Here is a 27000-nt window from a genome sequence, read left to right on the forward strand (position 1 = left end):
ACTGTAAAAAAGTTTATGTTCACTTTTCAGAGCAGGTATGGTCATCATAAGTTTTCTTCTTAACTAGGACATAACATCAGCCTTCTGCAGATCCTTGGGTGTGGACTCCATATGAGCAGCAAATCAATTCCCACAGTACAAATAAACTCTACAAGGGATTATTTAACACAAAAGATTGGTCTGTCAAAGACACTGTGACGTGATTATACTTAGTTAATTCTCTTTTATTAATAAGAATTGCATTTCAGAACAGCTTTTAATGTACTTCCAGCAGAGCCATGCATGGACATGGATGTCCCATAGGACGTCCAGAAGCTTCAGAGCAGGTACAAGGTCACTGGCAGACCCCACAGTGAAGCTGGGAGTTTCCCATTTATTGTAGTGCTGCTGACTCAGTCTAATGTGCTGCACAGCAATTTCAGCTTTTCCAAACTGAGATGTGCAATACCAGGGCATGTGCCTTTGAGCTGGCAGCAGTGTGGTACCTCACAGCAGCTCTTGGGCCAGTGAGCCTGATTTTATCACATTTGGAAAACACAGTTTTCTCAGTCTGGATGTCTGAAAAATTACAGTAATTCTTGTTTCTGAGGCATGGAACACTCCCCAGACCCCTGGCACCTCAGAGTTATCAGATGACAGAGGAATAAATGACATTCAGTCCAATGGGTGTCCCTGGCTTGTTCAGTCAGTAATTACTACACTTGCTTCAGTTTCAGGTGTGTGGCACAAAACCTTCAGCTGAAACATGACACCAAGGTTCCAGACGCCTTGGAGGTTTTGGAATGTGTTTTAAGAATATCACTGCTCCCTGTGGGAGTGGAAGGCAGGGAGACATGATCTAGATGTAAAAATCTGGAGGGAGAGTGTGAGCATGGGACATTTATTAGATCTGACTGCAGCCAGCAATTATCTGCTTGAGTCAAAGGATAAAGCTGGGTAACAAACATTATCTTTTCAGCATGCAAAGGAAGAGATTGCAGTGGGAAATGGATATTTCATGTTTTAATAGTCAGGTTGGCCTAGCAGGAAGATAAGGTTTTAAAAGTATGATAAAAATGCACTTTTTTTTTTTTTTTTTTTTTTTTACAGGACTTTGTTTCTTCCCAGGAAACTATGTTTGGCAGAGCAGAATAACATATTTGACCAGACCTGAGGGCATTTTTATGAGTTCCATGTGAGGTGCTGAAGCCTTAACTTAATTGGCTTTACATTCCTCAGGAAGATATAAACCCTGTATCCACATCCACTCAGTCTGCTCTCCTTTTCAGCTTTGTTACTGCAACTGTTGATTTCTCCTGCTTTAGTCTAGCCTGATGCTTATTTAAATCAAGTCAGTTGCTACAACCTGTGCTGAGTCAGGAGTGTAAAATTCACAGCCTTTCTTGCTTTCCTCCTCTTCCTCCTATTGCCAATGGTGCTTTCATTTTGGAATTCTGCATGGAGATCAGAATTGCACCCAAAGCTATCACAAATTCCTAATCTGTGGAACTTAAGAAAGTGGTTTTTTATAAAACCAGTATCATGCATATCCTAATTTTGCATATCCTAATTATCCAAAATTGATTGGGGCCCAGGCAAGTGCCCCTTTCCTCACCCTGTCCCTGCTAAGCAGATGCAGAGTGATGCCCACCCCTAAACCCCTACTGCTATGCCACAGGGGCTGCTCTCCCCATCCTCCCCCAGCCAGCAGCCAGGACACATTGAATATGGTCAAAATGCCTCTTCTGTGACACTGAACAAAAGCCAATGTGAAAGGGAGGTTTATTGGTGGAAAGGTATACATGATTGTGCTACAGAACTGGACAGATGTGCTGTGAAAGGAAACAGAGGATCAGACACTAGCTCAATCAACCTCATGGATTCCCAGTTGATTCCTAAGGTGCTTTCCAGGACTTCATGACAGAAGGAAATAGGGTGCTTGATTCCTTGTTCAACATTTATGGTGCTCCTGCAGGTGAAAATCCAAAAGAAAATAACCTCAGTGAGAGCAAACCATTAGCTGCAGGTTACAAAACACAGGGGTTTTTTTTCAAGATACAGGGTAGTCAGTTCTTTCTGTGTGAAACAATAAAAAGCTGGACCAAGGTCTTGCAGCAGGCTGTGCCTGGACTCCTCAGAAACTGCTCATGAGATAACAACCAGCAGAAGTGCTGTGCTGAGCAGGTGCAGACCTGACCTCCATCATACCTCTGACCAGTTAGTACACTCTCTCCATGATTCATGTCACCCTCTGCTCTCCTCAGAAAATGTATTTACTGCCCCAGAAAAAGTTTCTGTTAGTCCATGTGGAAAACCTGGCTTGGACCTGGGAAGCATAGGCTGCAGAGGGAAGACTTTCAAGGATGGCCATAGGTAAATGGTTCTTTGCTATGTATCCGTGCTTTTGAGGAAACTTTGAAGGTATTTCCCAGTCTTTCCATTATTCTGCACTTTGCCTTTCATCCTGGAAGCCAAGCTCTTCCCATGAACAGTGATGTGGTCCCCACTTGGATTCCACTGGTGTCAAGTGTCAGGATCTGGCCACTGTCTCTGCCTGCTCTCTGAGAAGCCTCAGGGAGACTTCATTTCTTTGGGAATGGTTACTGTTCTACTCACTCTGCTTTTGCTGCTTTATACTTCACTTTCTTATCTGCCTGCTTGGTTATTTTCTGGCTTTCACTTACCTTTTTGAATCCTTAGTCTGTTTCTGCAACAACCTCTTTGCAAGGTGATGAGTATTGAGCAACAGCATACTCTTCTGGAGAAAAAGGATAGAAATATTCTTGTTACCCTGGAGAACATTTCTTGTGCCTTTCCCTGGAGGTGGATATAACCTGTGCATTTTTAAACTGGAGATCCTTGAAATGCCCTTTATTCTGGTGCATGTATTTTTACAGCTTTCTAGTCATGCCTGTTGATCACCTTGGGCATGAGACCAAGGTCATTAAAGTGAAATGAGTCTCATCCCTGGCCCCAGATTCAGGTGCTGATGGAGTTCAGAGGAGTGCTGGTGCAGCAGGGCTGGTTCTGGGTCTCCCTTAAAGCACACAGTGTTTCTGCTGTCCCTGTGCCTCCCCCAGACTTCACACTGGCTAAAATCAAAGACATACCTGTTTCATAGTAGTCATAGATCTGCACAGCTGCTGGCTTGGGGTGGGTCACTACAAAGTCCTGCTCAACTGAGAAAGTGATTTCTTTCCTTTTCTTCTGCAACATCTGGAATGGAAGGTCAGGGATCACATCAGTCTTTTTATTTGTACAACACCATCTAGGGCAGACAAGGGTGGTAACTGACCACCCTTGCATATTCCAGATCCCCCTGATGCCACACCTACAGCTATGGGACAGCCATTTCTAAACATATTTGGACAGTCAAAGTGAAACTGAACTGAAAATTAATAGATTTTCTGTCCTGCTTGTATCACCTGATTCTGTAATTATTACATTTCCTGCTGCCAGAGGTGGGAAAGTTGTCCAAAGTGAGTTTAATTTTCCAGGATCTCCCAATGGCCAGGACAATAAAGTCTGGAATTCCAATCCCTCCCATTTCAGACATGGGCATTATATGCCACCAAGAAACTGGCAATCAATTTACAGTATTGGGGTATTGGCTTCTGTTAGTTCTACAGTGCCCTGAGCAAATTATTTACTAAGTAAATTCTGATTCAGGGATTAGATTACAAGCAAAATTTGGCAATGATCTAGTGTAAGAGAAGGAAATAAAATCTTTCCAGAGGAGAATGAAAGCAGTGTTTCCTGTCCTGTTGGAAAGACCAAGGTTTAGAGAAGTCTACCAAAGAGACATACACAAGGGAACCTCTTTTTTGGAGTTTATCTGCCTTTAACTCAAAGGAGAAAGAATTTTGGTTAATTTAAAAAAAAAAAAAAAAGCACTTTGAAATTAACTTTTTTTTTTTGTTTGTTTTTTAGTTGCTGGTAGGACAGGAGTCAGTTTGAAGCTGTCTGGAAGGTTGGGAAGCTACCTGCAGTTTGGAAAGCAAGCAGCTTAGTGACCACAGTATAAAACTGTTGAGGAAGAGAACATGACAAATGTACCATATAGGGTATATCCATATTGTGGTTACACCTATTACATGCTGTTTCCATCCTTTGTGAAATCAAATAGACAGTGACCAGAACTTACATTTGGCAGATAAAGGAGGACGTGATTTTTCTTGTTTTCTACTTGCATCACTGTATGACTGTCAATGAGCTTTGAAACAAGAAAATGGAGATAAATATACTTGTAAATCAAAAAAAATTACAAAACTACAAAAAACAAAATTAAAATTACAAAATAAGTGCTGCCTCAGACCCTACTACTGCATGTCTGTAGTGTTCATTCTTCTCCCAGTCAAGTTTCAAGGGCTGGTAGTTGGCTTTTAGAGTCCAGATGCTGCTGAATAGATTGAAAGGATGGACAGAAACCTACCCCTTGACTTAGCTGTGGGCATGAGCTCTTTCCAAATGCACAAGTCACTGCAATTCACTTGGGGAATTCTGCCTGACTCAGATGTGATCTATGTTTCAGAACTAGTCTGAGAGAGAGGTTTCCCACCGTTTTCCTACCTGGGCAGTGCCAGCTCCCAGCTGCAGCTGCCAGCTGCTCAGGCTTGAGCTGAAACCCCTCCTAGTTTTAAATATAGCAGGGTCTGTGTGTTTGAAGCTCTCTGGGGAGCATTCCCTCCACCCAGCAATGAGCAGTGCAGCCACACAATAAGTTTACCTTATCCAGGGAGGACTTAACAGGAGCAAAGCCAGAGAGCATCTTCACATCAATAATGAGCATGTTGGAGCTGCTGCGGTTCCCTGTGTAGCTGAAACAGCAGAGAGCCCTGTCAGCAATCTCCTGGGAGGCTGATATCATCAGCATATTGATCAGCTTGTGGCTCTTGGCTTCCTGAGCTGAAGTGAAAACACACAGCAATGTTCTCTGTGTGTCTTGTTGTCAGTGCAGCTGGTTTGCTGGTGGCACATTACCTGCATTTGAGGACAATATTGAATTTTGCTGGTCTGTCCTGTGGGCAGGAAGCATTTGATGTCTGTACTGAAAGCAGAAATCCAAAGGACCCCTCTGGAAGGTGAATGTTGTATCTCAGTGCTGTCTGGAAGAGGACAAGAATGTTTGTTCAAGAATGCCAAAGATTTTCTTTGCATTCCAAAAAGACAAGTGTCAGACGTAGTGAGCTTTTCTGGCAGTGCTGCACTTGGTTTTATGTGAAGATTCTTGCTTGCATCAATGATGAGCACATAAGACTTCCAGTCTTTAACAGTGAAGGTGCTTGTATCCAGAGTCACCTCCCAGAAAGAAACCAGAAAGGACTCCATGCCAGAACTCCCCAGGAGCTGGAATGTGGGATGGGGAAAAGAGTGTTTAAATGATTTAGGGGAATCAAGCAATTAACAAAAATAAAGAGAAGTCAGCTAGAAAATCACCAAAACAATGGCTATCTTATAAGCAAAATGTGAGACACAATGAAAAAGAAAGCTGACATTTACTTGCATAAATACACATCCACTGCCATTCATTGCCAGGCTGTATTTCCCAGGGACCTCTGGAAGGGGAGTCTGTTGCAGCAGGAGCCTGTTCTCATTGTTGACAATAAATACCTTCTCAAAAGGCTTTTTGGAAGTGATCTTGACTGTGTTTTGTGAAGCAGAGTTGTAGGTGGCCTCACCATAAGCAGCAAGTGCTTGGAGGGCAATGACTGTGTCCTGAAGAGAAAGAAAATAGTAAAGACAACTGGCTACACAGCAGAGGAGACCAAAGTCACTGCTGCAATACCAATTGCAGTTGCTTCTTTCTGAATTAGTGTACAATTCCAGGGTTCCCATACAAAAGGAGCCATTTCATGCTCTCATATATAGTTTAGGGTAGAAGAATCTCTCTCCTAATACAAGGGTCTCAGAACACAAAATCTGAGCAGCAGAGTGCACTTCTAGAGTTTTCCACAGTGATGAAGTTTTCTGAAGACATACACAGAACATGGGTCATCTAACAAATGGGACTTGGTGTTTTCTAGGCTCATCCCTGACACAAATATCTGTATTTATTGCTGGTCACATAACTCTTGTATGGTTTTAACCTTTCTATAGTTAAGAAGAGGGGGGAAAAAAGTATTTTGGTCTCCTAACGTTTGTTTTCTCTCAGAGACAGCAAGTAGAGAAACAGGACTAGGTAGTCAGAGCCCTGCTGGAAGCCTGAAACAGTGGATTTCTAGGACTAGCTGAGGGGTGGAAGGCAGTTTTGGTACCTGGGTAGAAGAGAAACCTCCATAGGGGTTCTGCTGCCTGATGATCCACTGCACGACCCCTGAGGCCTTTGTGAGATCCTCTTTATTCTGGCTGGGTTTGCAGAGCAGTGCCAGCAGCACATAGCTGGTGATCTCAACCTCAGCTGAAGGGGCATGGTCAAGGAAGGAGGGAGATCCCTCTGATGGAGACCTCTCCTCCTGCTCCCAGTGCTGTGAGCCATCTGAGTGAACAAAGAGAGGAGCCAACACTGAGCACAGGTGTCCCTGCTCTGTCCTGCCTTGGAGTCTCACTGCATCCAGGCCTTTTCCTGAAAAGGACTCCAGAGATCAGTGAATGCACTGAGATTAACTCCACAGATTATTTGCACGGTTTGGTCCATGTGCCCACACTCTCACCATTGTCAAGGTAAGACCATCATAAGATCTGTTCCATATTCCCACTTCCCAAAATCCCCAAATAACTGAAACTCACCAGCTTCTTCCTTTGCTGATTTCTGTAGCTCTTCAAGGAATAATTCACATTTTTCTGCCTTGCCAGCTAAGCAGAAAGCATAGGCCATGAGTGCCTGAGTGTAAACTTCACTGATATTCTTCTCAGATGCAGACTCCAGACAAAAAAAGGCATTTCGGATTACAGGGTACTTAAAAACAAAAAAAAAAACCATATAGGTCTAATTCAGGATAGTAGTCTTCACCTGCTGAAAGATTAATTTTCTTTTAATTTGTTCCTCATCCTGTCACTATCACAGCAATGTGAGTAGGACTTCAGCTTGTATAATGACTTCAGGAGAAAGAATACAGAATTCTTCAAGGAGGGATTTTGCAGGAAACATCAAACAAATCAAATAGCTTTCAATGGTGTTCTTGATGACATTGGTCTGTATATTTCACAGATAATTCTTTCTGCTTACCTCTATGAGAATTATTTGCTCTGCATTTCTGTAGTCAAGAGTTTGTTGTCTTGAACAAATCTAACTTAGTGGTTTCTATCCTCACTGAACTTTGCTGTAACTTTAATTCTGTGATATTATACTAGGTTTACACACTCAAAAAAATGTATACTGTTTGACTCTGTGTCCCCAGAAGGGATATGAAAAAGTGGAGGCTAGCTTGCATATTGAAGTCCAACATCTCCTCTGTAGCTTTGTGCTGCCAACTTTTTGAAAAGGACAGATCAGCTTTTGCTCTGATGGATATTTGTTTTTCCAACATGTCTTTTAGTTCCATTTGTAGATTTTATAGATTTGCCTGCAACAACTTTCTTTACTGAGCTGTTTTTGAGACTAAGCCATAGTTATGTGGGTAACTACCTGCCATGTGTGGGTTTCTACCTGTCAAGTCTTTTCATAGGAAACTAAAGGCTGTCACTAAATGTATTGTGTCTTGCAAATAGAAGATCAAATCCCACTGAGGTTTGTACAGTTTCTGCTCAAAGGCTGGTGGTTTAAAAGGTTTAAGGATGGGGACTTTCTCTATCACAGGAACCAGTGCAGATACAGAGCATGGTCACCTTCTCTGGGAGCTCTCTCCCTCTCTTTCTCTCTCTTTACTACCTAGACAATTTAGCAGATGCTGGACCCAAGGCAACAACTGGGGACCAGTTCAATCTGAAAATCAGGTAAGTCTCCTTACCAAACTGGGGTGCCCAGCTTCCAGCATGGCAATGGTGATGTAGGCAGAAAGCGACAGCTCATCATCTACTCCTCCCTGGAAACAACATGGAGAGAGGAATAATCTGTAAATGTCATGGATGAGAGCCTTTAAGCATGAATTGCCACATCCCAGCTGAGAGGGTGTGGACAGTTCTGGAGGCAGCCCAAAGGAAGGAGAGCATTCACACAGCTCTTGAATAGCTCACAAATCCAGAGAAGCCCTTTGCCATTAAATCCAAAAAAAATCGCTCCTTCAATCTTATAATTCTGTAACCCTGTCTCAGGTGCACATAACATGTGAAGTAGGTGTACAAAAGCTGACTGAGCTGAAAATAGTCATTATAAAATGTGGAGAATTAGCCCTTGGAAGAAGATAGTCATTTGGAGTGAAACATAATTTTTGTCAGTAACAGGAGAACACATTCTTAATGAAAAAGTATAAATTTGACCAAGCAGTAATTCTCTGCTACCTTCAGGGCATTGTTGAAGAGTGTCCCAATGCTCCTGAAGCAGCCATCTAGCTTCTGTTTGCTTGAGAGCCACATCAGGGTTTGAGCCTGGACACGGCCATCAATATAGATGAAGCGGCCAGCTTGTGCAAATGATCTGTACACAAAGGCAGTGAGCCTGCAAGGGAAGGATGGAGCTGTGAGATGAGCCCTGGAAGAAGCAGGAGAAATCAGCCCTCCTATTCCTGCTTTTGGTGAGCATGAAGAGTTACATGTTGGTGGCTTGCTTTCTCTTTGTGTGCTCCTCAGAGAGAGAAGAGTTAGAGGAGTAGCAGCTGGATGGGACACGGGAAGAGTGTCCAGAACACCCTGGTTGGTCCTGCCCACAGAGCACCACAGTGCAATAGGAGACAGCAGGAGCATCAATCAGAAAGTCAGCAGAGTCTTTAGGGGTCAACTCCTTTTCATGCACCTGGCCTAGCAGAGGATGGAGAGACATTTCCTTCAGTGCTTTCCAAGACTCAGTCCTAGACAGCTCTGTGCATCTGTTTCAGCCAGCAAAGCTGCCTCTTACCTGCATCATCATAACTGAATGCAAATTCTTCTCTGAGCCAATTCTGCTCCCAGTCACTCACCAGGTGTTCCCTTCTTTATCCCTGGTGCCAAAGATGCTGTAGGACCCATCAGGACGTTTGTATGACAACTGCTTCTGGTAGCCTGTGAGAACAGGGAAAAGGAAGTGCTCTTGGATGTAAAAGCAAAACCCTATTTTGTTTGCTAACATATTTGTCTGAAACCACAGTGGGAAAGAATGGAAAGGCAGTGTGTAGTGTGTATCTACCAAGCAGGAGGGGAGCCCTGAGGGATCCTGTAAATGGAAATTTGGAACATCTTGTCTTGCAGAAACACTGAGAGAATAGGCAGAGCTCTGTGCTCCAAGTAAACATACAGGATCAGGATACATGCTGTGCCTGAGTGGGAAAAGAGAAGGGGGCTGAAAGACAAAACCTCAAAGGAAACATGGCAGTTGAATGTCAGCAAAAAGGCATAAGACAAGAAGATAAAGAAAAGTAAAAAATGTCTTGTTCAGGGGAAATCCTTGGGTGGCTGGGCTGTGCTACAGCTGTGGTGCCACCTGCCAGGGTAGCCAGGCTGCTGCTGCTCCCTGGCCCTCGACAGGAATTCCAGCATGCACACAAGGTAAGGGCACCACAAAGCTCTCACCGCTCACTAAGTATCCAACAGCCTTGGATTTGATCTCCTCACTCAGCTGCCCTGTCCTGTTCAGATAGTCCAGGACGTAGATGTTGGGTGCAAACAGGACCATGTTCTGCTCCCCACAGCCAAAGGGCATCTGGAGGAGCTGGTGCAGGTTCTGCATGGCAGTGCCCATGATGTCACCTGGGGAGCAGGAGATGAGAGGGGAGGATTAGCACAGCTCATAGCCACTGAAATTATCAGTAATCTCCATTCCACAGGCAGAGTCATAAAAGCCCAGCAGGGGTTGGGAGACTTCTGAACAAACTTGAAGTTCTCAGTGGCGAGTTCTGTTCTGCTTTGCAGCCAACAAAGAATCCTTTTCCTGCCCCTCCTTACATAGTCTAAATTGCCCTTACCAGAAACACTCCTTATTTTGCTGCCACTTCAAGTAGATACTTCTTGTTGGAAATGAAAGGAACTTACAGGAAACTTCTGTTTCCAGAGGATGGAAAGGAATTGCCAGAGCTATTTATTGCAAACATTTATTGCAAAATTAACAGCTAATGCTGCAAAGTGACATTAATAATGCAGATGTATCACAGACCACCCCTTAATTGTTATTTCTAGGAAAGGTGGCACAGATCCAGCAAGAGATTTCTGGAATGAGCTTCTAAAAGTCACCAACATTAAAGGATTTTATGGCTAGTGAGTCATATAACCAAATCCACATCCTGAAAAGGCCAAATAGACTCTACTGGCATCTCTGATTTGTGTGCAGAAAAATGCCATACTGGCATGAATCTGACTGAGGTCATAAGTCAGAACTGTGCTGCTGTTTCAGAGAAAGACTTTGAAATGAATTTAAACAGAATAGTGAAGAGTGATACAACTAATATTTAAACTTCATCTTGCTGAAGCAGAGCATTGCTGGACAAGATGAGAATCAGTCTCTTTTATCAAAAGTTTTCTAGGAGTGGAAACTCACATTTGAATCCTGAAAGAGCTTTCACCTTACATTTTCTATATTTTCTTTTTTTAAAAAAGGTTTTATTAATTATATATTTACCAACAACAGAAAAGGAGGCTCTGGCTGATCCTTCCAAAACATTTGTAGGTAGCTCTACGTCTATATCTTGAACAACTACATCATCTGTGGAGAAAAATATTTGTCATTTGTATAGGAATACTAATTATAACAGTGAAATGCTCCTGGTACCAATTGCACACAAGAGACAGCAATAAAGTGAAACTCACAGCATTCACCAAGGACATGAAGAGAGAAGGGGGCACAGCAAAATCAAAATTGTGAAAAACAGGTCAAGTGGTGTAGTCACTGTCATTGCTCATTGGAAAGCAGTAAAACAGGGTAAGGTTGGTGCTCACAGGTTGTAGCATCTGTGACCCTTGGGGATTCCTTCAGTGACACAATTGGTATTGTGCCACTGAAGAAATTGTTCTGACCCTCACCAGAGGTAAGTGAGGGTCAGAACTGACTTTTTGCCTCTTTTAGACCAGTCAGGAAACCTTAGGAGCTGTTTGCTCTCAGCACTGAGATGAAGTGGAAAGGAACATTACATTTCCTCTCCCATTCCCACCAGGGGTGGAAAGCTGTAAGCTGCAGGTGTCCATGGGATAGAGGACAGCAGTCAACAGGAGTGAATGAAACACAGGACATAATTTGCACAGAAAGGTTGTCTCCCTTTGAGAGCTTCACAGCAGCCTTCCTGCAGCATCTGAGCACATCTGACCAAGGCACAGGTGCTGCAGGAATTTGGCAGCAGGAACCCAACTATTGCACTCATACTAGCTGTCATCTGGCCAGCTCTGGGAAAAAGGGAAGGGAAAGTATCAACAAACACTGCAGGAAAGAATGCAGACTCCAACCTTCCATTCAGCTCTTCTCAAGACAGCAGTATATAAGGCACTTACCTCCTGTACAAATTAAGGAGTTTTGAGTCTTTTCCCTTCTGATTCCTTCAGGCTGCATGGAGATGCAAAGAAGAGACTCAGTGGATGAGACAAAAGAATGCAGAAGAAATTCAGTGACAAAAAAGCCAATCCCTTCCCCAAACTCCTACATCATAAAACAGGTGGATTGAAGCCACAGTTTACAATTTCATGCATGATATGGCTGGTCCTAAAAGGGAGATCACATCAGATGGAATCCCTCATTTCCAGTTTCTCCTCTGCACGAGGGAGACATGCTCTTGTCAACACCCACTGATCCTCATGGTACAGGACATCAGATGGGAGTGGACTTGGTCTTAGATTGAACAGCCAGACCCTCTCCCAGCCAAATGAAGGTGGAACCATACCAGGAGTTCTTCAGGGAACTGAAAAACTGTTACTTGCTTTTGGTACTTCTGCTGTGTTTTAGTTTCTTCATGAAACAGAGGACAAACAGTAAGAGCTGCCAGCAGTACCTCAACCAGCAGTGTTCTGATCTGGGTGTCCCTGTAGTCAATACTGATGTTCCTGGGAGCTTGGTCTCCACAAGCTTCATCATCCTTGGTCTCTGCAGTAATGCTGAACACTACATTACCTTAAATAGCAGTGAAAAAGGGAAGAAAATTGGACCTCTACCATGCAGGATGATTGTCAAAGTAAGAAATTAGATCTGATGAATAAGATGAAGTAGTTCAACATAATGAACGGTCAGTCACTGTAGGTGAGACATATGGGAAGAGAACTAAGCTCTAAAAATGGCAATGATAAACACACTGAAGCTGTGGAGCAGCTCTTTAACCCAGACAACTGGAAAGAACAGTGGCGGGCCAAGCTCTCCAGGTTGGAAAAGGATTAAGTTTTTTCAGGTTAAAAAATAATTAGTAAATAAATTAGTATCCGTTGAATTTATTATCAATACTAATTTATTAGTATTAATAAATTAGTATCAATCTTGGAACAGAAAACCAATAGATTCAAAACACTTACCAATTTCTTTGGGAAAAATATTCCAGACATAGGTCTTTCTTTGCTTGGCACATACACATCCATCATCCTCTGGGGAGATGAGTTTGGCTTGATAATGAAGGGAATTCGACAGTGAAACATTAATCTGAGAACAGAAGGAGTAGTAAAGGGATGAAGGTTTTGTGCCATATTGCAAATGGTGCTTTACTGTTAGAGGGGGTGAGACACTATCTGCTTTCATCTAGAGTTAAGTGTAGAGCAGATTTAAGGCCTAGGATGATGATGTTTGATTAATCATCCATCAGATGTAACCTGAACAGTTTCCCACTTGCTCCTCTCAATGGTCTCAGGGGGAACACAGGATATTAAGCATCCTATGCACACCTGATTCTTAAAGAAAAGGCCCCAGTGAAACCATTGATGGCTTGCATAACTGTGGGTGGTGAATGATACTCTGCAAAGCACTTGTTTCCTTTCTCTATGGATCTTGAGGCAGTTGCTTCACAGACCTGCCCTAGTCACAGTTCACAAGATCTCCCTTTGCTCTGTACTGGTTTCAGAGGACAAATCCCATCAGGATGACCTGCTGTCAGCTAGAATGAGCAGTACTCAGTCAAGAGCAGGTCCAACCACCTTCACCAGTCATTTTGCTGCAGTCTCTTTGAAGATGGGGTAAGGTCTGAGAATGTGGGCAGAAGTACACACCTCCATGCACTGGTCAAGGTAGTTGAAGACAGTGGCTCTAAGCAGGAAATCTTCTCCTCGTATGATAGAGTATGGCAAGGTCAAGTCAACAAAGAAAGGCTGCAAGGCTGTCAGGGAGGCAGGCACAGACATGCCAAATCCAGCCAACTCTTCCACACAGAAAGCACTGGCTTTCCATTTGGTGATGGTGTCAGGGATGGTGTATGAGATGCTGGCGTTTCCAGTGGAGCTGATGGGAATGGAGGAAGGATGAAAGTTTTAGTAAGCGAAAATTTCTGTTAATTGCTTTTCCGTAGTTTTGTAAACCAGAACTACCCTTATTCTATCTGCAGAAATCCCACATACAATCCCTGGAATTTATCACTAAAATCTGAGAAAAGTCAAATTGAAAGTTCTTTTGCCCATCATATCCTTGAGTTTGGAAAGACAACTCAGAGTTCCTGTTCTGCAAGTCCATATTTTCAATAGAGGTGTCTTTCTTCTGAGGAAGGGGATATGACTCTTGGTACACACATTGTGGGAACAGGTGTCTCTAGGGACATCTTTGGTAGATTGATCATGGAAAGGATGGGCAGCAGATGATTAAAAAACTAGGTCTAGGGACAAAAAGGAAGAAGAGTTGGCAAGGGATTGCCACCTTGCAGGACATCAGAGAACATATTTAGTAACTCCTAAAGCAAGGCAAAGATATGAAAGAAGCAGTACTCACTTAATTGGAACTATATCCCAAATCCAAGCTTCAGGAAAGAATTCCCGAATAGTCTCAAGGATCAGTGTCCTCTCTCCTTCCTCCCTACCAGCTTCAGCTGGTAAGAGACAATGAGAATTTAGTAAAACCTGGTTCATGTACTGGACATGCCCAGAGAGGACAGGTTTGAATGCACATGGGCCAGTATGAAGGACAGTAAGTGTTTTACCATTTCCTTCTAACTGAGTCTATACCTAATGGCACACATTAAATTATTAAATGTTGCTTATATGTCTCTCAGGTACATCCTGGTGCCAAAGGCAAAAGAAAACATTGCTTGAAGTGTTTTGGTCTCTTGTGAACATGGGGCCTAGGGCTAGAACTCAGGTCACTTGGCTCTTAACTCTGATTATTGTTCACGCTGTGGCACAGTCTTTTCCACCTAGCTCTGGTCAGAAGGGGATCAGTGTCAACAGTGTTAGTTTTGTGTGACATTCCAATTGCCCACAATTCCCAGTGTGAAACTGGACATGAATCTGAAGTGCAGACCTGAAAGGCTCTTTTGGGCATTGGCCATTAGCTTAAGCTGTCTCATTCTATGCCAGGCTAATATTTCATGTCAAAACCAAAGTGGTTAATGGGTACTGTCCATGTCCATATAACAAGAATACCTCTTCCTTCAAGGACAAAGGTAAAATCTCCTTCCTGACCTCTGTATTACCTGATGATTTGACATGGTGTGCAGAAGCCATGTGTCCTGCATTCATTGCATATGGCTGACGTCTTACAGTCTCACCCGTGCACACAACTGGCTGTCGAACCTTTGAGTTGGTAAAAAATTTAATTCCCATGTCCTGTAAAAAACACATTTTAGCATTAGCCATAACCACACTGTAGCTGAGGCTTGTTCCATTCTTCCCTCTTTCCCATTCCTGTGTTTCCACCACAGAGGTGCCCAGAGACATGTAATGAGACTTTGTGTGCTGGAAAATCACAGCAGGCACCAGAATCAATTAAGAATAGAAGTCTAAGAGGAGAGTTTGTCATGTATGAGTTTTACTAATAGAGTTATTCGCAGAATCTAACACCACATAAACAGAAACTCACTTCAGCATATTTAGGTAATGTACAGGACATTTACCCTGAGGAATTGATACACATCTGGGCCTAATCCAGACATTACAGGTGTGTAATACAAGCCTTTGTGAAAGATGTGGTCAGATGAGACACAGGGCTCTTGGGAGTCTTCTTCTAGATTGAACCCATGGAAGACATAGCCTTGGAAGTCTTGTAGGGGGTGCAGGCTGTATACCTGTGAGGGGTAAGGAAACAGGAACTGTGTGTATGCAAACATCAGCCTTACTTGCAGTCAGATCCTGCAAATTGCCAAAACTGAGGTGACAGCCTGCTGGAAACCATGCTGTTTCCTGGACTGAGGAGTGTCTGAATGGCTGGCATTAGAGGGCAGATCAGTGGCACAAAGTCCAGCCAGTGATGTGCCACAGGGTGCTCCAGTACTGGGTCTAATCTTCCTCAGTATCTTCCTTGATGATCTGGATGTTGCAGCAAGGGTCTGCCCTCAGCAAGTGTGCTGATGGCACAAAACTGGGAGTAGTGGATATGCTGGAGGGTTGTGCTGCCAGAGCCCAGCCACAGGTTAAACTAAATCCCACATGAAAGGGGAATTACAATCCACAGAGAACAAAATCTGTTTATTGCCTATGAAAGATGGCTGTAGAACCCCAACTCAGTCTGATGCTCTCAAGTGGGGAGACACTGTAGTGGAGGAGGAAGAAGCAGTGGAGGGAGACAAGGCATTTGGAATCTTACCATCTCCAGGGACAGCTCTGCCTCTGGCTTCAGGAGCAGCACACTCTGATCCACTGCCCTCACAGCACACAAGGAGTTGGCAGCAGCCTCAATGACCAAAGTGACATTGGAAGCTGGGTGCATCTGCTTTTCAGAGAATTCCAAGTGGACCTGAAATTCATCACACAGATGCTGGCATGGCTGACCCATGCTGCTGGGGCTGCTCTGACTGTGTGTGAGAGAGGGCGAGAAGGAGAGTGGGAGGATATTCTGATAAAGCAATTTTCTAATATTTCTGATAAAGAAGATCTGCCTGGAAGAGAATGTCTGGTCTCCACTGTAGCTGTTGGCCAGACCTCTGTTATAACAGGGACTTAGGCAATAAGCACACCTAGATTCCTGTGATAGCTTAAATGAAGCTTACCTTAAGTGATTTAAAACCAAGTGCGATTCCTTTGCTGTGATTGTCGAAAAAAATCAAACCTTATCATGGCTTGACTACATGCAATAATCTCTACAGTTAGCAAATCATATTTTTCCTAGGTCCATGGCCCATGTTAGCAATTATATAAAACAGATTTTGAATCTATTTGGAAAAAAAATCTATTTCGTATTTGTTTTAGATAAGAGGAAAAATATAGGAGGGGTAGCTAGAAATGGTTAGCTAGAAACATTTTGTTTAATGTCACTTGGTTTGTCGTGTTCTATAGTTTCATGCACTTTAGCTTTTAGGAGCTAAAGATTAGAAAAATCTTACTGGTGAAATCTGAGTTTATAATGATGAATGAAAATGTACCACAAAAACAAAACAAACAAACAAACAAACAAACAAACAAAAAAACAAAAAAAAAACAAAAAACAAAAAACAAAAAACAAAAAAAAAGAGGAAGAAATACTTTAACCCCAGACTGTTATTTTGGCTTTCTTTTCTATGTGTATTTAGTTCTAGTAAACCTAAACTGCATTTTCCAACAAAAAAATGTAAAAAATTAAATTGGATTATGAAGTGGGATAAGTCTAAAGTGTGTTCACTATGTTGAAGAATAGAAAGTCTTAAAACTGAATGGAATACTGGTAGAGTTTAAGAGAAGCAAGAATAAAAAAATATTAAAAAATGGGATTTATGTGGGTCTCCTGAAAAGTTTTCAATGTTAAAAAAAGATACATCTTTTGACAATAAGGCCAAGAGGTAGTGGTAGAGAAAGATATAAGCCCAAAGAGAAAAAAGAAAAATGAAAGGAGTAATGTAGAGAGAAGTGGGTGGAAACAAGAAACAAAACTGGAAATATCTTGTGGATGAATAGACAAAGAATTTGTATTTGTCTGACAGCAGGTAAGGCTTGCCATATCTTAGTGCCTCTCACCTTGTTTCTGAAACACTTCTCAACTGGTAATCGAGCACTGTCTGCCACCAGCTCCTTGTCAGGGTGTAAGGTGTACACCAGCAACCTGAGGGCTGGAGCCATTTTCTCACTGACCACAAGTGGAATGGTGAAAGTGCCATTCTGGCCTGTTAGAAGAAATGGAGGCACCAGTAAGGAAGGAATATCAAAGATTTACTGTAGTAGTAGCTCAACTCAACAGGTATGTAACTGAACCAGTCAGTGGAGTGATCTGGACTTAGATGATAAACTGAACAATTTTCCATGAGCTGTTGGGCCTGCGTTTAATGCAGGTGGTCTCAGATTTATTGTAGATTTGAACATGTGGCCATATTCAGATAGGATCTAAAGCAGACACTCTGCATTCCCTAAGTCATTCTTTGGGAAGATATTTAGAGAATACTATTTCACTAATACCAAATTAAGTAATTGTTGGACTAAACCTGACTTTATAATGATCTTAGTGGTAGTGCTACTATCATGCACACATGCATGGGTGAAGAGAGATACAGCCCTCCCTGCAGCTGCTATATTCAAACACCTGGGTATTTGGTTGCTTGTTTGTTTATTTTAATGCAAAAAACATGAATTGATAACTTAACTTACCAGCTTGGATATTAACTTTAATTTCCCCTGTAAGGACAATCTTGCCTTTTGCCATGCCCTGTGCAGAGAAGATCAAGACATGTATGGGTTGGCAGAGGTTGGAGGGAGAAAGCAGCAATCAGGTTCATTGTGCATCGACAGGACAATCTAGAGTGAGATGATCTCAAATGCTTAAACATAAACCTTAGGGCTTGCTGAATGCTCCCACTGCTGCTGCTGGGGACCTTGTTGCTGGCCACAAAGCAGAAGCAAAAGGAAGGGAAAATAGGGACAGAGAAGACCATGAAAAGCACTCTTCATGCTGTAACTCCTGTGGATGGATTGCCTTGTAAAGCCCTTTCAGCAAACCACCCCACAACCTCACACTCACCACGTAGTAGAAGTTAGATGTGTCAGTTCTCTTGTATCCTTCTGTGTTTAAGACATAGTGCACAGTGATCATCCTCTTCTGCCCACATTTCAGATCTTTCCACAAGGGCTCAATCCTCACAAAACTGCCAGTCCAGGAGTAGAGGCGCTGGACGGAGTGAGACGCTTCTGGGTAGTAAGGCTCTATCCAGCCTTCGTAGTGGCAGTGGTCACTGCTTTTATACACTGCCTGAAAACAAATAAACATCACTAGGGAAGTCATCATCACATTCTGACATCAGAATGATTGGTTCATGTAATGCATATAGATAAGAACTGCATCTGAAGCCAAACTGGTAAGGAAAGAGCATCTTTGCCTGGCAACAACTCAGATGATCGCCTCACTCCTCTTATGGCAGTTTTTGAGAGCTCTAGACCATGAAGAAAGATGAAGTAAACATATTTTTATTACTAGAATTAAAACCTCATCCCATCTTTTTTTTTTTTTTTTTTTTGGGGTTCAGTTTGAGAGCAGCCATCTCTCTGTGTCTCTATTCTTGTTTTGTACTCACTTTCAGACTGATCTCGGGATCAAACATTTCGGATGTGTCAATGCTGAACTCAGCAACGCCGTTATGATCCGTGGTGAAGTTGTCAGTGTTCCTGTTATTGACAAATAGCTGAATAACCTCATTGGAAATTGGAGAGTTGTCCTTGTCTGCCAGCTTGATCTGTAAAAGGGAGTGTGAAATATGTTGAGTGCATTGTTGCCTTTCTGCATGCAGATACTGATTTTTTGTACTCCTTTGCTCTCCAAACAGCAGAATTACTTTTTCATCTTCCTTCAAAGCAATACTTGACAACTGAAACGTCTCTCTTCACTTTCTGGCAGCTATCTGATTTATCTTACGAGGTTTGGAGTGGGAGCTTCCTCAGTATCTGCCACACCACTGATAATGTCCTTTTGTGGAGTGAGAACTTTCATCTCTTTTGTCATCAGATCCTTCTGACTATACATGTCCAGTTTAAAAAAAATATTTTCTTTTCTCCCTTCTTTTTTTTCTTCCTTAGTTTTGAGAGTCTGCTGCTGTTATTTTCAGTGTCTGAAAACCTTTTTTCCACATCTTTGTTCTGAACATTTTTCTGATTCTGTCTACCCTATCTCTGCTGTTTAAGTGTTAAACAAACAAACAGCAGAATAACATATCCCATTAAGTATATTTTATGTTGCTAGAAATGAGCATTCATTCAGATTTTTTTTAAGAAAAAGAACAGAGTGGGAATGGGAACCAAATAATAATGTTATATAGACTTCACACAGTGGAAAAAAACCCACTCTTGAAAGACAATGTCATCTCCTTTCAGTGCTACTGGTTGTCCTTTTCCTTTCCTCATTGACAAAAGCTGAACTAAAGGAGAGAGATTTATCCCTACCCTTTAAACCACTGACAGAGTTATGTGGGTATTATCATGAAACAAAATAATGAAAAACTTTTCTGACACAGAAACTGTTGTTATTTCCTTAAATTCCTTTCTTTCTTTTTTCCCCTCATCCACCAGTGTTTTTATTCATGTCTGGCTGACATGTGATGGTCAGTTCTGAAGGGAGAAGCAGTGATTTATAGCAAGCTTAAAATGCAAGTCAGAGAAATGCTAATTAATGAATTGTTCTGACTTGAAGTATTTCTGGCAGAATCAAGCTCAGAATAAACTAATAGTCTTCAGTATTCAGAATTACCAGTAGGACATTGCATGTAACAAAGGAAGATTGGGGAGAACACCCCCCAAACAGTCTCCTAGATGTTGCCATCATTGTTTAGTGATTGCCTGCCAATCATCTTCAATACAAGCCCTCCAAGCTCTTTCTTACCTGTCCAAAATAAGGAATTCCTCTCCTGTAGTGGCGATCCATGTTCTCAAACTGTATGGTGCCCATCACCCGAGTTATGGAAATAACCTGAGCAGCTGTAAATTGCAGGCCTGGAAGACATGCCCAGAGCCATGAGAACAGACACACTTTGTCCTGCACAGAGCATCCTCAGAGTTTGCCTGGAGATGGTCACTGTGCTTGCAGAAACGAGACACTCCTGCACTCAGCAAGCAGAGGCCATCTCCTACTCTCCTTTGGCCACACTTTTGCTGTGTCTGTCTGTCTGTCTGGAAGGGATTACCTGTTCCTTTCTCTGTCACAGTGGCTTTCACATCCAGGTTCCTCACGTAGCCAGTGCGATGCAGCTCAAAGATGTTGGAGCTGAGGACCTGGGAGAGGCAACCATCTGTGCCCAGCTGGAAGAAAAAGGAAGAAAACAAAGGATCATAGCTTGCAAGGGATGATGACAACACACAGGACATTTCTTCAGTCAGTGATGTCTTTTCCCGGTGCTTTTAACATGATTTACACATGTTTATGGGAAACTGAGTCATGAAGAAGAAACATGTCAATCCTTCAGGACTGCAGGAAGCCAAGAAGGGAAATGAGGTGCCCTGAGCTCCCAGCTAGTCACACAAGCAAAGTAGGGTGAAGAGAAGCATCAAAGAGAGAAAGCAAAGTGTGATGGGCAAAGGGAGAGAAACCAGCATGCAGAAGAGAGGACAAGCATCAAGAGGAGTAATAATTATGTATCATACATTTCTGGTAAATGATTGACACACTGGGCTTTTCTTGCACCTCCCATATGAATCAAAATCCCTGCACACACTGAGCTTGACTTTCCCTTCAATAGGCTGGCCATAGGTGTACCTAGGGGAAGAGGAAATATAATCTGATGAGGTCTATGAGCTAATGCTAGAAAAATAATCTTAAGCTAATGTATGCAGGAATAGGTCCAGGGCAAGCAGTGATCTGGGAAGCCAGAGCATGGAATAGTTCTTCTTGCTTTAACAAAATAGAAAATACAATTCAGAAATCAAAATTAGTTCTTTTTCACACCTAAACCTATGAAACAAAGCTATACCTTGACTCTAAAAACAAATGCCTTTATAAACATAATGAACAGACATGGCTACTGACCAAATTAAGACTGTTGTCTCCAATCTTCAGCTTACACTGGTGTTCCAGGCTCACTGAAATCAAAGCAAAACTCCTCATATCTGCTAGGGGATCAGGATTTCAACTCTGGATTCCAAATTACAAGATCTTGTGTTGGTATAAGCAAGGTCCTTCTAAAGGATCAAGTTTGTAGGGGGAGTTAGACAGCTGGAACCATAACAACCCCACTAGAATTCAATGGTGCTCTGCTTTATGAAGGTCTCCCTCTAAAGTGGTTGTTGGGAGTGGACACATCCTACTTTACCAGGGAACCTCTCAAAAGGTTTATCTACCTTGTAGAACACCATGTGCAACCAAAGTCTTATAAAATAAACTGAGATGAGGACACAAATAAATGAAAGCTCCAATGACCAAGTCGACCCTCACCAACCTCTTCTGGGTCCCTGCATATTTTGGCTTTTCTCTAAGCCCTGGCTCTTCCCCAGACCTTGGGAAGTCTTTCCACCTCAGCATATTTCCTAACAGCTCTGCACATGGTACTTACAACCCACAGACTTTCACTGTGAACTCTGAATCCAGGACTGTGAGGCTTTCTGGTGCAGTGACTGTGACATCAAATTTTGGCAGCACTAAGACAAAGAACAAAAAGGAAAAAACTCAACACTGTCATATAAATTTGCACACCCTCCTAAGATGAAAGCCAAAATGAGGATATATCTTATTTTTGGTCATAGAGGGAATGGGATCTCTGAACTGGGGTGGCAATATGATTAAGAACTGGTCTGATCTGCAAAGGCTTACTAAAGTACTTCTGCAACACTTTGAAGAGAGGACAGGATTTCTGAAGTGAATCCTGTGATGTCCAGATGCCTTGCAGAGCTTTGGTGAAGAAAGTTGGACATAGCTTGGAAAAATTTAGTTTGTCTCACTGAAATTTGCAATCAACTTGCTGATTTCTTATAAAGATTATTTTCCTAGCTGAGTGTGTGAAAAATTGTAAATTTTTCTTGGGTTTTGTTTTTTTTACTTTTTAATTTCCCCAGTTCTTAATGACAACTAATTGAAGCTGCATTTGCCAGGAAGCAGTTGGAAATTTTAGCAATAAAAAATGTTGCTTGATGGGCTCATCTCTAATAGTGTTTCCTACACTGAATAAAAAAAAAAAGGGTGGCATTTACCGTATTCCTCCACAAGGAATGAGTGATTTGTTTTATTTCCTGACTTCTTTACTACAGTAATTTTGTAGTTCCCCAGGATAGGCTCCTCAGTGAGTGGGAATTCTAGCTGAATAATGTTCATCTCTGACTTCACATTTTGCCACTGCAAGATCCTGTTTCCCCTTGGATCCTGGAGCAAAAAAGAATACAGACTCATGTTTTTTTTTTCTTGGAAATCTTTTGCTACTAGCACAGAAAACCAGCAACAAAGAAGAAAACAGAGCAGGTTGCTTTAACTTGCTGGAGAAGCTGCTTAATGCACGTGTATTGAGTTAAATTGTGCCTTTGTACTCTGGGTATTTGAATTATTATTAATGTTGTTAGATTCTCATCTATTATTCCTGATTTAGGCATTCTCTGCCAGCCTACTTATTAGTCTCAATCATCAGGGAAAGTTGCACAATACTGCTCTTTCCTGCTCTTTAGTATATGTTGCTCTAGATTTGTGTCAAGAGGGGAGAGAGAGAAAATCTTCTTTGTGCTTTCCCTTCAGCCAAGTTTATCCCACACAAACCTTGGCCTTTAACAACCCCAGCTTTTTTTTTTCAGCTGCCAGAAGAAGGAAAGAAACCTTTCTTCTGCATTCAGTGGGGTGGCATTTTCCTCTCAGCATATGTTATGCTAGCTAGACTAAAGAAAACTCATTCACACCATTTCCTTGACTCTTTACAGCAATGACTGGAAGGAAAACATGTGGAGGGCTCAAAAGATGTGTGTTCTCACTGCAAAGAAAATAAAGTTCCCTGGTTTCACAGTGTAACATGGAAACTTGTAAGTGTGCTCTCTAGACATGAACTGTAATTATTTTAAAAATCACCAGAAAATGCCATGAAAGTACTGACATAGTTGGTAGTGGCATTCACAACCTGTATTTGTTCATGGAATTTATCAGCACTAGACCTACAAAAAGATACATCCCAAAATAATCTGAGCAAATTGGGGGAAGGGGAGGGCAGACATAAGAACACTACAAATTTTGACTGCTGGAATGATTATAGGTGTTCTTTTCATGTCAAGCTCAAAAAGCATCCTGGGTTTTTTTGTGGAGCTTCTGTTAATTTCTGCTGGTGTACTCTGCAGCAAGATTTGTCGTATATGGGCACATTCAAACTTAAGGACATGTGCCTGGAGTAATGTAGTACAAAGACAAAAATTTCTTACCTGAATTGCAATCAAAGGGTACTGAAAGAAGAAAAACAGGAAGAAGGTATTAGGTGGCTGATCAAACACAAATTATTTTCCTCAGGACTGGGAGAAGTCTATAATCAATAATCAGCATAATACCATTAATCAGAGGTCCTCACCTCTTGTTTAACAGCAATTTAATTCAACAAGAAGCTTGCATAAAGGAGAGGATGAAATGAGAATGGTTTTAGTACAATCTCAGAGCATATGAGTGAGCAGAATTATAGAGGTGCACACAAACCATGATTTGGGCTTCTCATTAGCAACATCTCTTTTGCTACGCTGTGCTGTCCCCTGCATTACAAGCACAGGAGAGGAGGCCAGTGAGGACCTTTCCATTAATTTCCTTATGCACTGTGAGCATGAAGAGAGACTGCTGGCAGTGGAAAGAATACCTCTGAGGAGATAAATAATTATGGCAGCAACTTTTCCTTTCATTTCCCGCATTCCTAAAATAGGCACAGTGCCAGGGGGATGATTTACTGATGCCTGCAAGCAACTTTTGCTGAACTGTAAGAGCAGGAAACTGAACCATGAGCTTTCTGGTCAGAGCTAAGATAATGTCTGTGGCAACAAAGTGGAGGGGGTTTTGAGCTCTTTCCCAGAGATAACAGAAGGTGTTGAGCCAGGAATTCAAGCTCCTACAGACTTGCCTTCTTCCCTGTGAGTCTAATGAAAGGGTGGATTACAGCATGTGCTCAGGAAATCAGGTTAATTCTTTGGCATTTAGTCTCTGCAACATCTCATTTTATCCATAGCAATCCTTTATGCTAATTTGAGAAGAAGTTGTCTCCCAGCTGGTCACTCACCTTCTCCTGCACAGGTTTAAAATTGAAATCCAGGGCAACAACACGAAACCTCACTGGAAAGGCAAGGAACAGGGTGTTAGCATTGATCATAGTTTGTTTGGCTGAGCATGGTGTTTTGCATTCACTAGTACTCCCAGTTTCACAGGATCTTCCAACAGTCCTGCTTGCACAGGATGCACACAATAAAATGCATCCAAAGGTGGAAGAACCCTACATAGCCTTTGATTAAGGGTCTTTCCCCTAGCGTCGAGTTCTTGTGCTCTTTCACAAAAGTTTCCTTTAATGTTAGTAATGAACAGGTAGTTTCATAAAAGTTTAACCTCACAGAAAGGGATGACTGAAGAAATAAGGACTGCATTACCTTTTCATAATTTGATTGTGTCTGATGCTTGCCCCAGCTCAAAACCAAGCCATTGACCAATAAAAAGCCCATATTGAATGCCTTGATGGCACCAAATTCCAACTGGAAAGCTTTTCCTCATACTAAGTATCTATGTAGATAGAGGTCATCCTAATTAAAGTAAAACTAATTTAATATATTGGCTGCATTATGTGACTAATCTCTGGGAAGAAGTCTTCTTCAGTTGTTTCCTATAGTGTGTGCTAGAAACCTTGAAGCCTAGAAATGAATTGAGGAAAGGATCTAGAAAAATGGAGCTCTCTTTGATGGCCAGGTGAGAAGCATGAATAAGGGGATAGCATAAGTGCAGGAATACAACATGAAAGTCTAAGTCCAAACACATCAGAGGCCAGAAGGTAAATAGCATAATTTTGTCTTTAACTGCTTATAATTATTTTTAAAGTAACAGATTTCTCTCTTGTTGTTTAGACTACTTTGATGCTGACCAGCACCACAGAGGGAAGCACTGTTCTATGCCAGGTTCTGATCTAATCACCTCTTCCCACTATCCTGGCCTGCCATCAGTAATGAAACAGCAGCAGTGATAGCTTCTGCCACCTGGGATGAAGGGATGAAGAAAATAATGGAGATCATGGGATGACAGTCTCCTAAAACCCTGAAGATGATTCCTTGAGCTCCACAGCAAATAACTGCAATGGTTTTAAGAGAAGCTCTGAAGAAACTGCCTGGAATGTAGCTCAGCCTGAGAAACACCAGACAGAGAGATTCTGAAGGAGTTGCCTCCTGAGGCCTCCAGACAAGGTGGACCCTCACCAGTCTGTCCTGGTTTGTAGATGGGTTTGTCTGTCTGCACGACGACGATGCTGTCCGCGCTCCAGACCAGCACGGACTGCCGCTCCTCCAGGCTGACCGTGGTGCCCCTGGCAGAGAAGGAAATGAAAGCCAGAGGTGCAGAGTGCACAGGAGGAATCTGTAAGAAACAGGAAAAACGGGGAGGTTGTTAGGCTGGAGGTAATTTGCTCCAGAACCTGTTGAACAGCAATGCCTCTGGCCTGGGTTCCTACAAGGAGACACAATCTCTTCTACCAACTTCATCATCTTTCTTGGGCTTTATCATATCACTTATGTCTACAAAAAATGCCTCCTTGTCTGTACTATGCTACTCTCCTATGCTTCCTTTTTCCTTTAACAAGTCTTATTTCTTTCTCTGTTTGTTCCTTTCCTGTGCTCTCTGCTTTAATTTTCTTGTCCCTGTTTACATTTCTTTTCCATGGGGACATAAATTAAAATTAACTTACCTTGAACTTGAAGCATTGCAGACCACTGCTTGCTGTCATGGTTTTCTTAAAAATAGTGGTATTAACAGAGCTGTATTCTAGGATTACTCTGACAGATACTGTCTCATTGAGGTCAAGGAGCTGCAGGCAAACTTGACCTGGAGAGTCATTCTGGAGGACAGCAGGCACCATCAGGACATACTGCCTGTGAAACCCAAACATCAAAGGGATCACTTTCACATGAAAAGGAGAAACAGCCTCAACAGCTTAAACACATAACACTGTTATTATTCAGTACCCACCAATTACTTTAGATTAAATAGGACACACTGCCAGTGCTCCTCACTCTGTCCTACAGCTCTGAACCAGCCCAGTCCTGGTATTGCCCCCAGCTCTGGTATTGCCCCCAGCTCTTGCCCTTTTGCCCTTTACCTGAGCCCTGGGCCCTCCTGGTTTTAGCAAAACACCCTGCTGCCACTACTGCTACTGCCTTTTCTGTACACACATCAACTTCCATGGAAGTTCTGCAGTAGGTGGAAGGTCCGATCATATTAAATGAGAGCAATTCACTTGCCATCCCCACTCCACTATAGCTTTCCAGATATAAAAGATGAGCCTTGGCAGAATTTAATTTTTAGAGAAAAATGGATAACACTGATTAGCACTGTCTTTAAAGCCTTTTCACAAATACTGATAGTAGTAATAGGGTAGTTCTTACGGCTCAGGTTCCTTTGCAGCTGTCACATGCCAGAGAAGAATAGCCAAAAGAAACTTCAGCCACATTTTTCTCACTGGGAGACAGAAGAAAGAGATAAGTTCTCTTCCCATGAAACAATTCCTTGCCTACTAGTTTAACAGCTCTGCAGCATTCTCACCCAGTGCTCCAGAGGAAAGGAGTTTGCTCTTCAACTCCTCCCTGGCTCTTCCTTTGATGTTAGTGCCTTTATAAACTGCAGCAAGGGGTGGAGATCCCAGTCTACCCTACTCCTTGCAAGAACCTCCCCTAACACTACTGCAACCAAAATCAACCACTGTCTCAAGACATTTCACTGCACTTCCCTGAATGCCTGCACAAAATCCCTTTAGTGGTGTCATTTTCAAGGAAAGGGGCTTTGGGGTTTACACTGAGACTTGTCACAGTACTGAAATGCACAAAGTGACCTAAACACGAGTCAGT

The 27000-nt window shown here is 42.3% G+C and overlaps 1 protein-coding gene across 1 annotated transcript; it reads right to left on the reverse strand.

The window, feature by feature from the left end:
- Nucleotides 1–1660: 1660 nt before the first annotated feature.
- LOC130261765 (ovostatin-like) lies at nucleotides 1661–26621 on the reverse strand. Its single transcript, XM_056508340.1, has 35 exons — nucleotides 26542–26621; nucleotides 25845–26028; nucleotides 25360–25516; nucleotides 24186–24238; nucleotides 23353–23373; nucleotides 22153–22321; nucleotides 21519–21603; nucleotides 20614–20725; nucleotides 20157–20271; nucleotides 19856–19965; nucleotides 18558–18716; nucleotides 18008–18235; nucleotides 17638–17695; nucleotides 17014–17159; nucleotides 15671–15820; nucleotides 14982–15152; nucleotides 14562–14694; nucleotides 13862–13958; nucleotides 13153–13381; nucleotides 12469–12592; nucleotides 11958–12076; nucleotides 11464–11515; nucleotides 10601–10684; nucleotides 9559–9735; nucleotides 8970–9051; nucleotides 8356–8512; nucleotides 7866–7940; nucleotides 6706–6874; nucleotides 6234–6454; nucleotides 5479–5694; nucleotides 4960–5084; nucleotides 4706–4796; nucleotides 4124–4192; nucleotides 3090–3195; nucleotides 1661–2737 (listed from the first exon to the last, which is right to left on the reverse strand). Exons 1-35 carry the CDS (start codon nucleotides 26604–26606, stop codon nucleotides 2676–2678), a joined length of 4371 nt encoding a protein of 1456 aa, XP_056364315.1. The 5' UTR covers nucleotides 26607–26621; the 3' UTR covers nucleotides 1661–2675.
- Between the last annotated feature and the right edge of the window lie 379 nt (nucleotides 26622–27000).

Source organism: Oenanthe melanoleuca, chromosome 1 (assembly GCF_029582105.1).
Source record: "Oenanthe melanoleuca isolate GR-GAL-2019-014 chromosome 1, OMel1.0, whole genome shotgun sequence".
Lineage (NCBI taxonomy): Eukaryota > Metazoa > Chordata > Aves > Passeriformes > Muscicapidae > Oenanthe > Oenanthe melanoleuca.

Excerpts from the sequence above, each read along its gene's own strand:
- LOC130261765 (XM_056508340.1), bottom strand. The coding sequence starts at position 26,606 with ATGTGGCTGAAGTTTCTTTTGGCTATTCTTCTCTGGCATGTGACAGCT. Across the intron at positions 17,696-18,007 it reads CATCTAACTTCTACTACGTG|GGCATGGCAAAAGGCAAGAT; the intron begins GTGAGTGTGAGG and ends TTCTCTGCACAG. Across the intron at positions 8,513-8,969 it reads GATAAAGAAGGGAACACCTG|GCTCACTGCCTTTGTGTACA; the intron begins GTGAGTGACTGG and ends CTTCCCTTGCAG.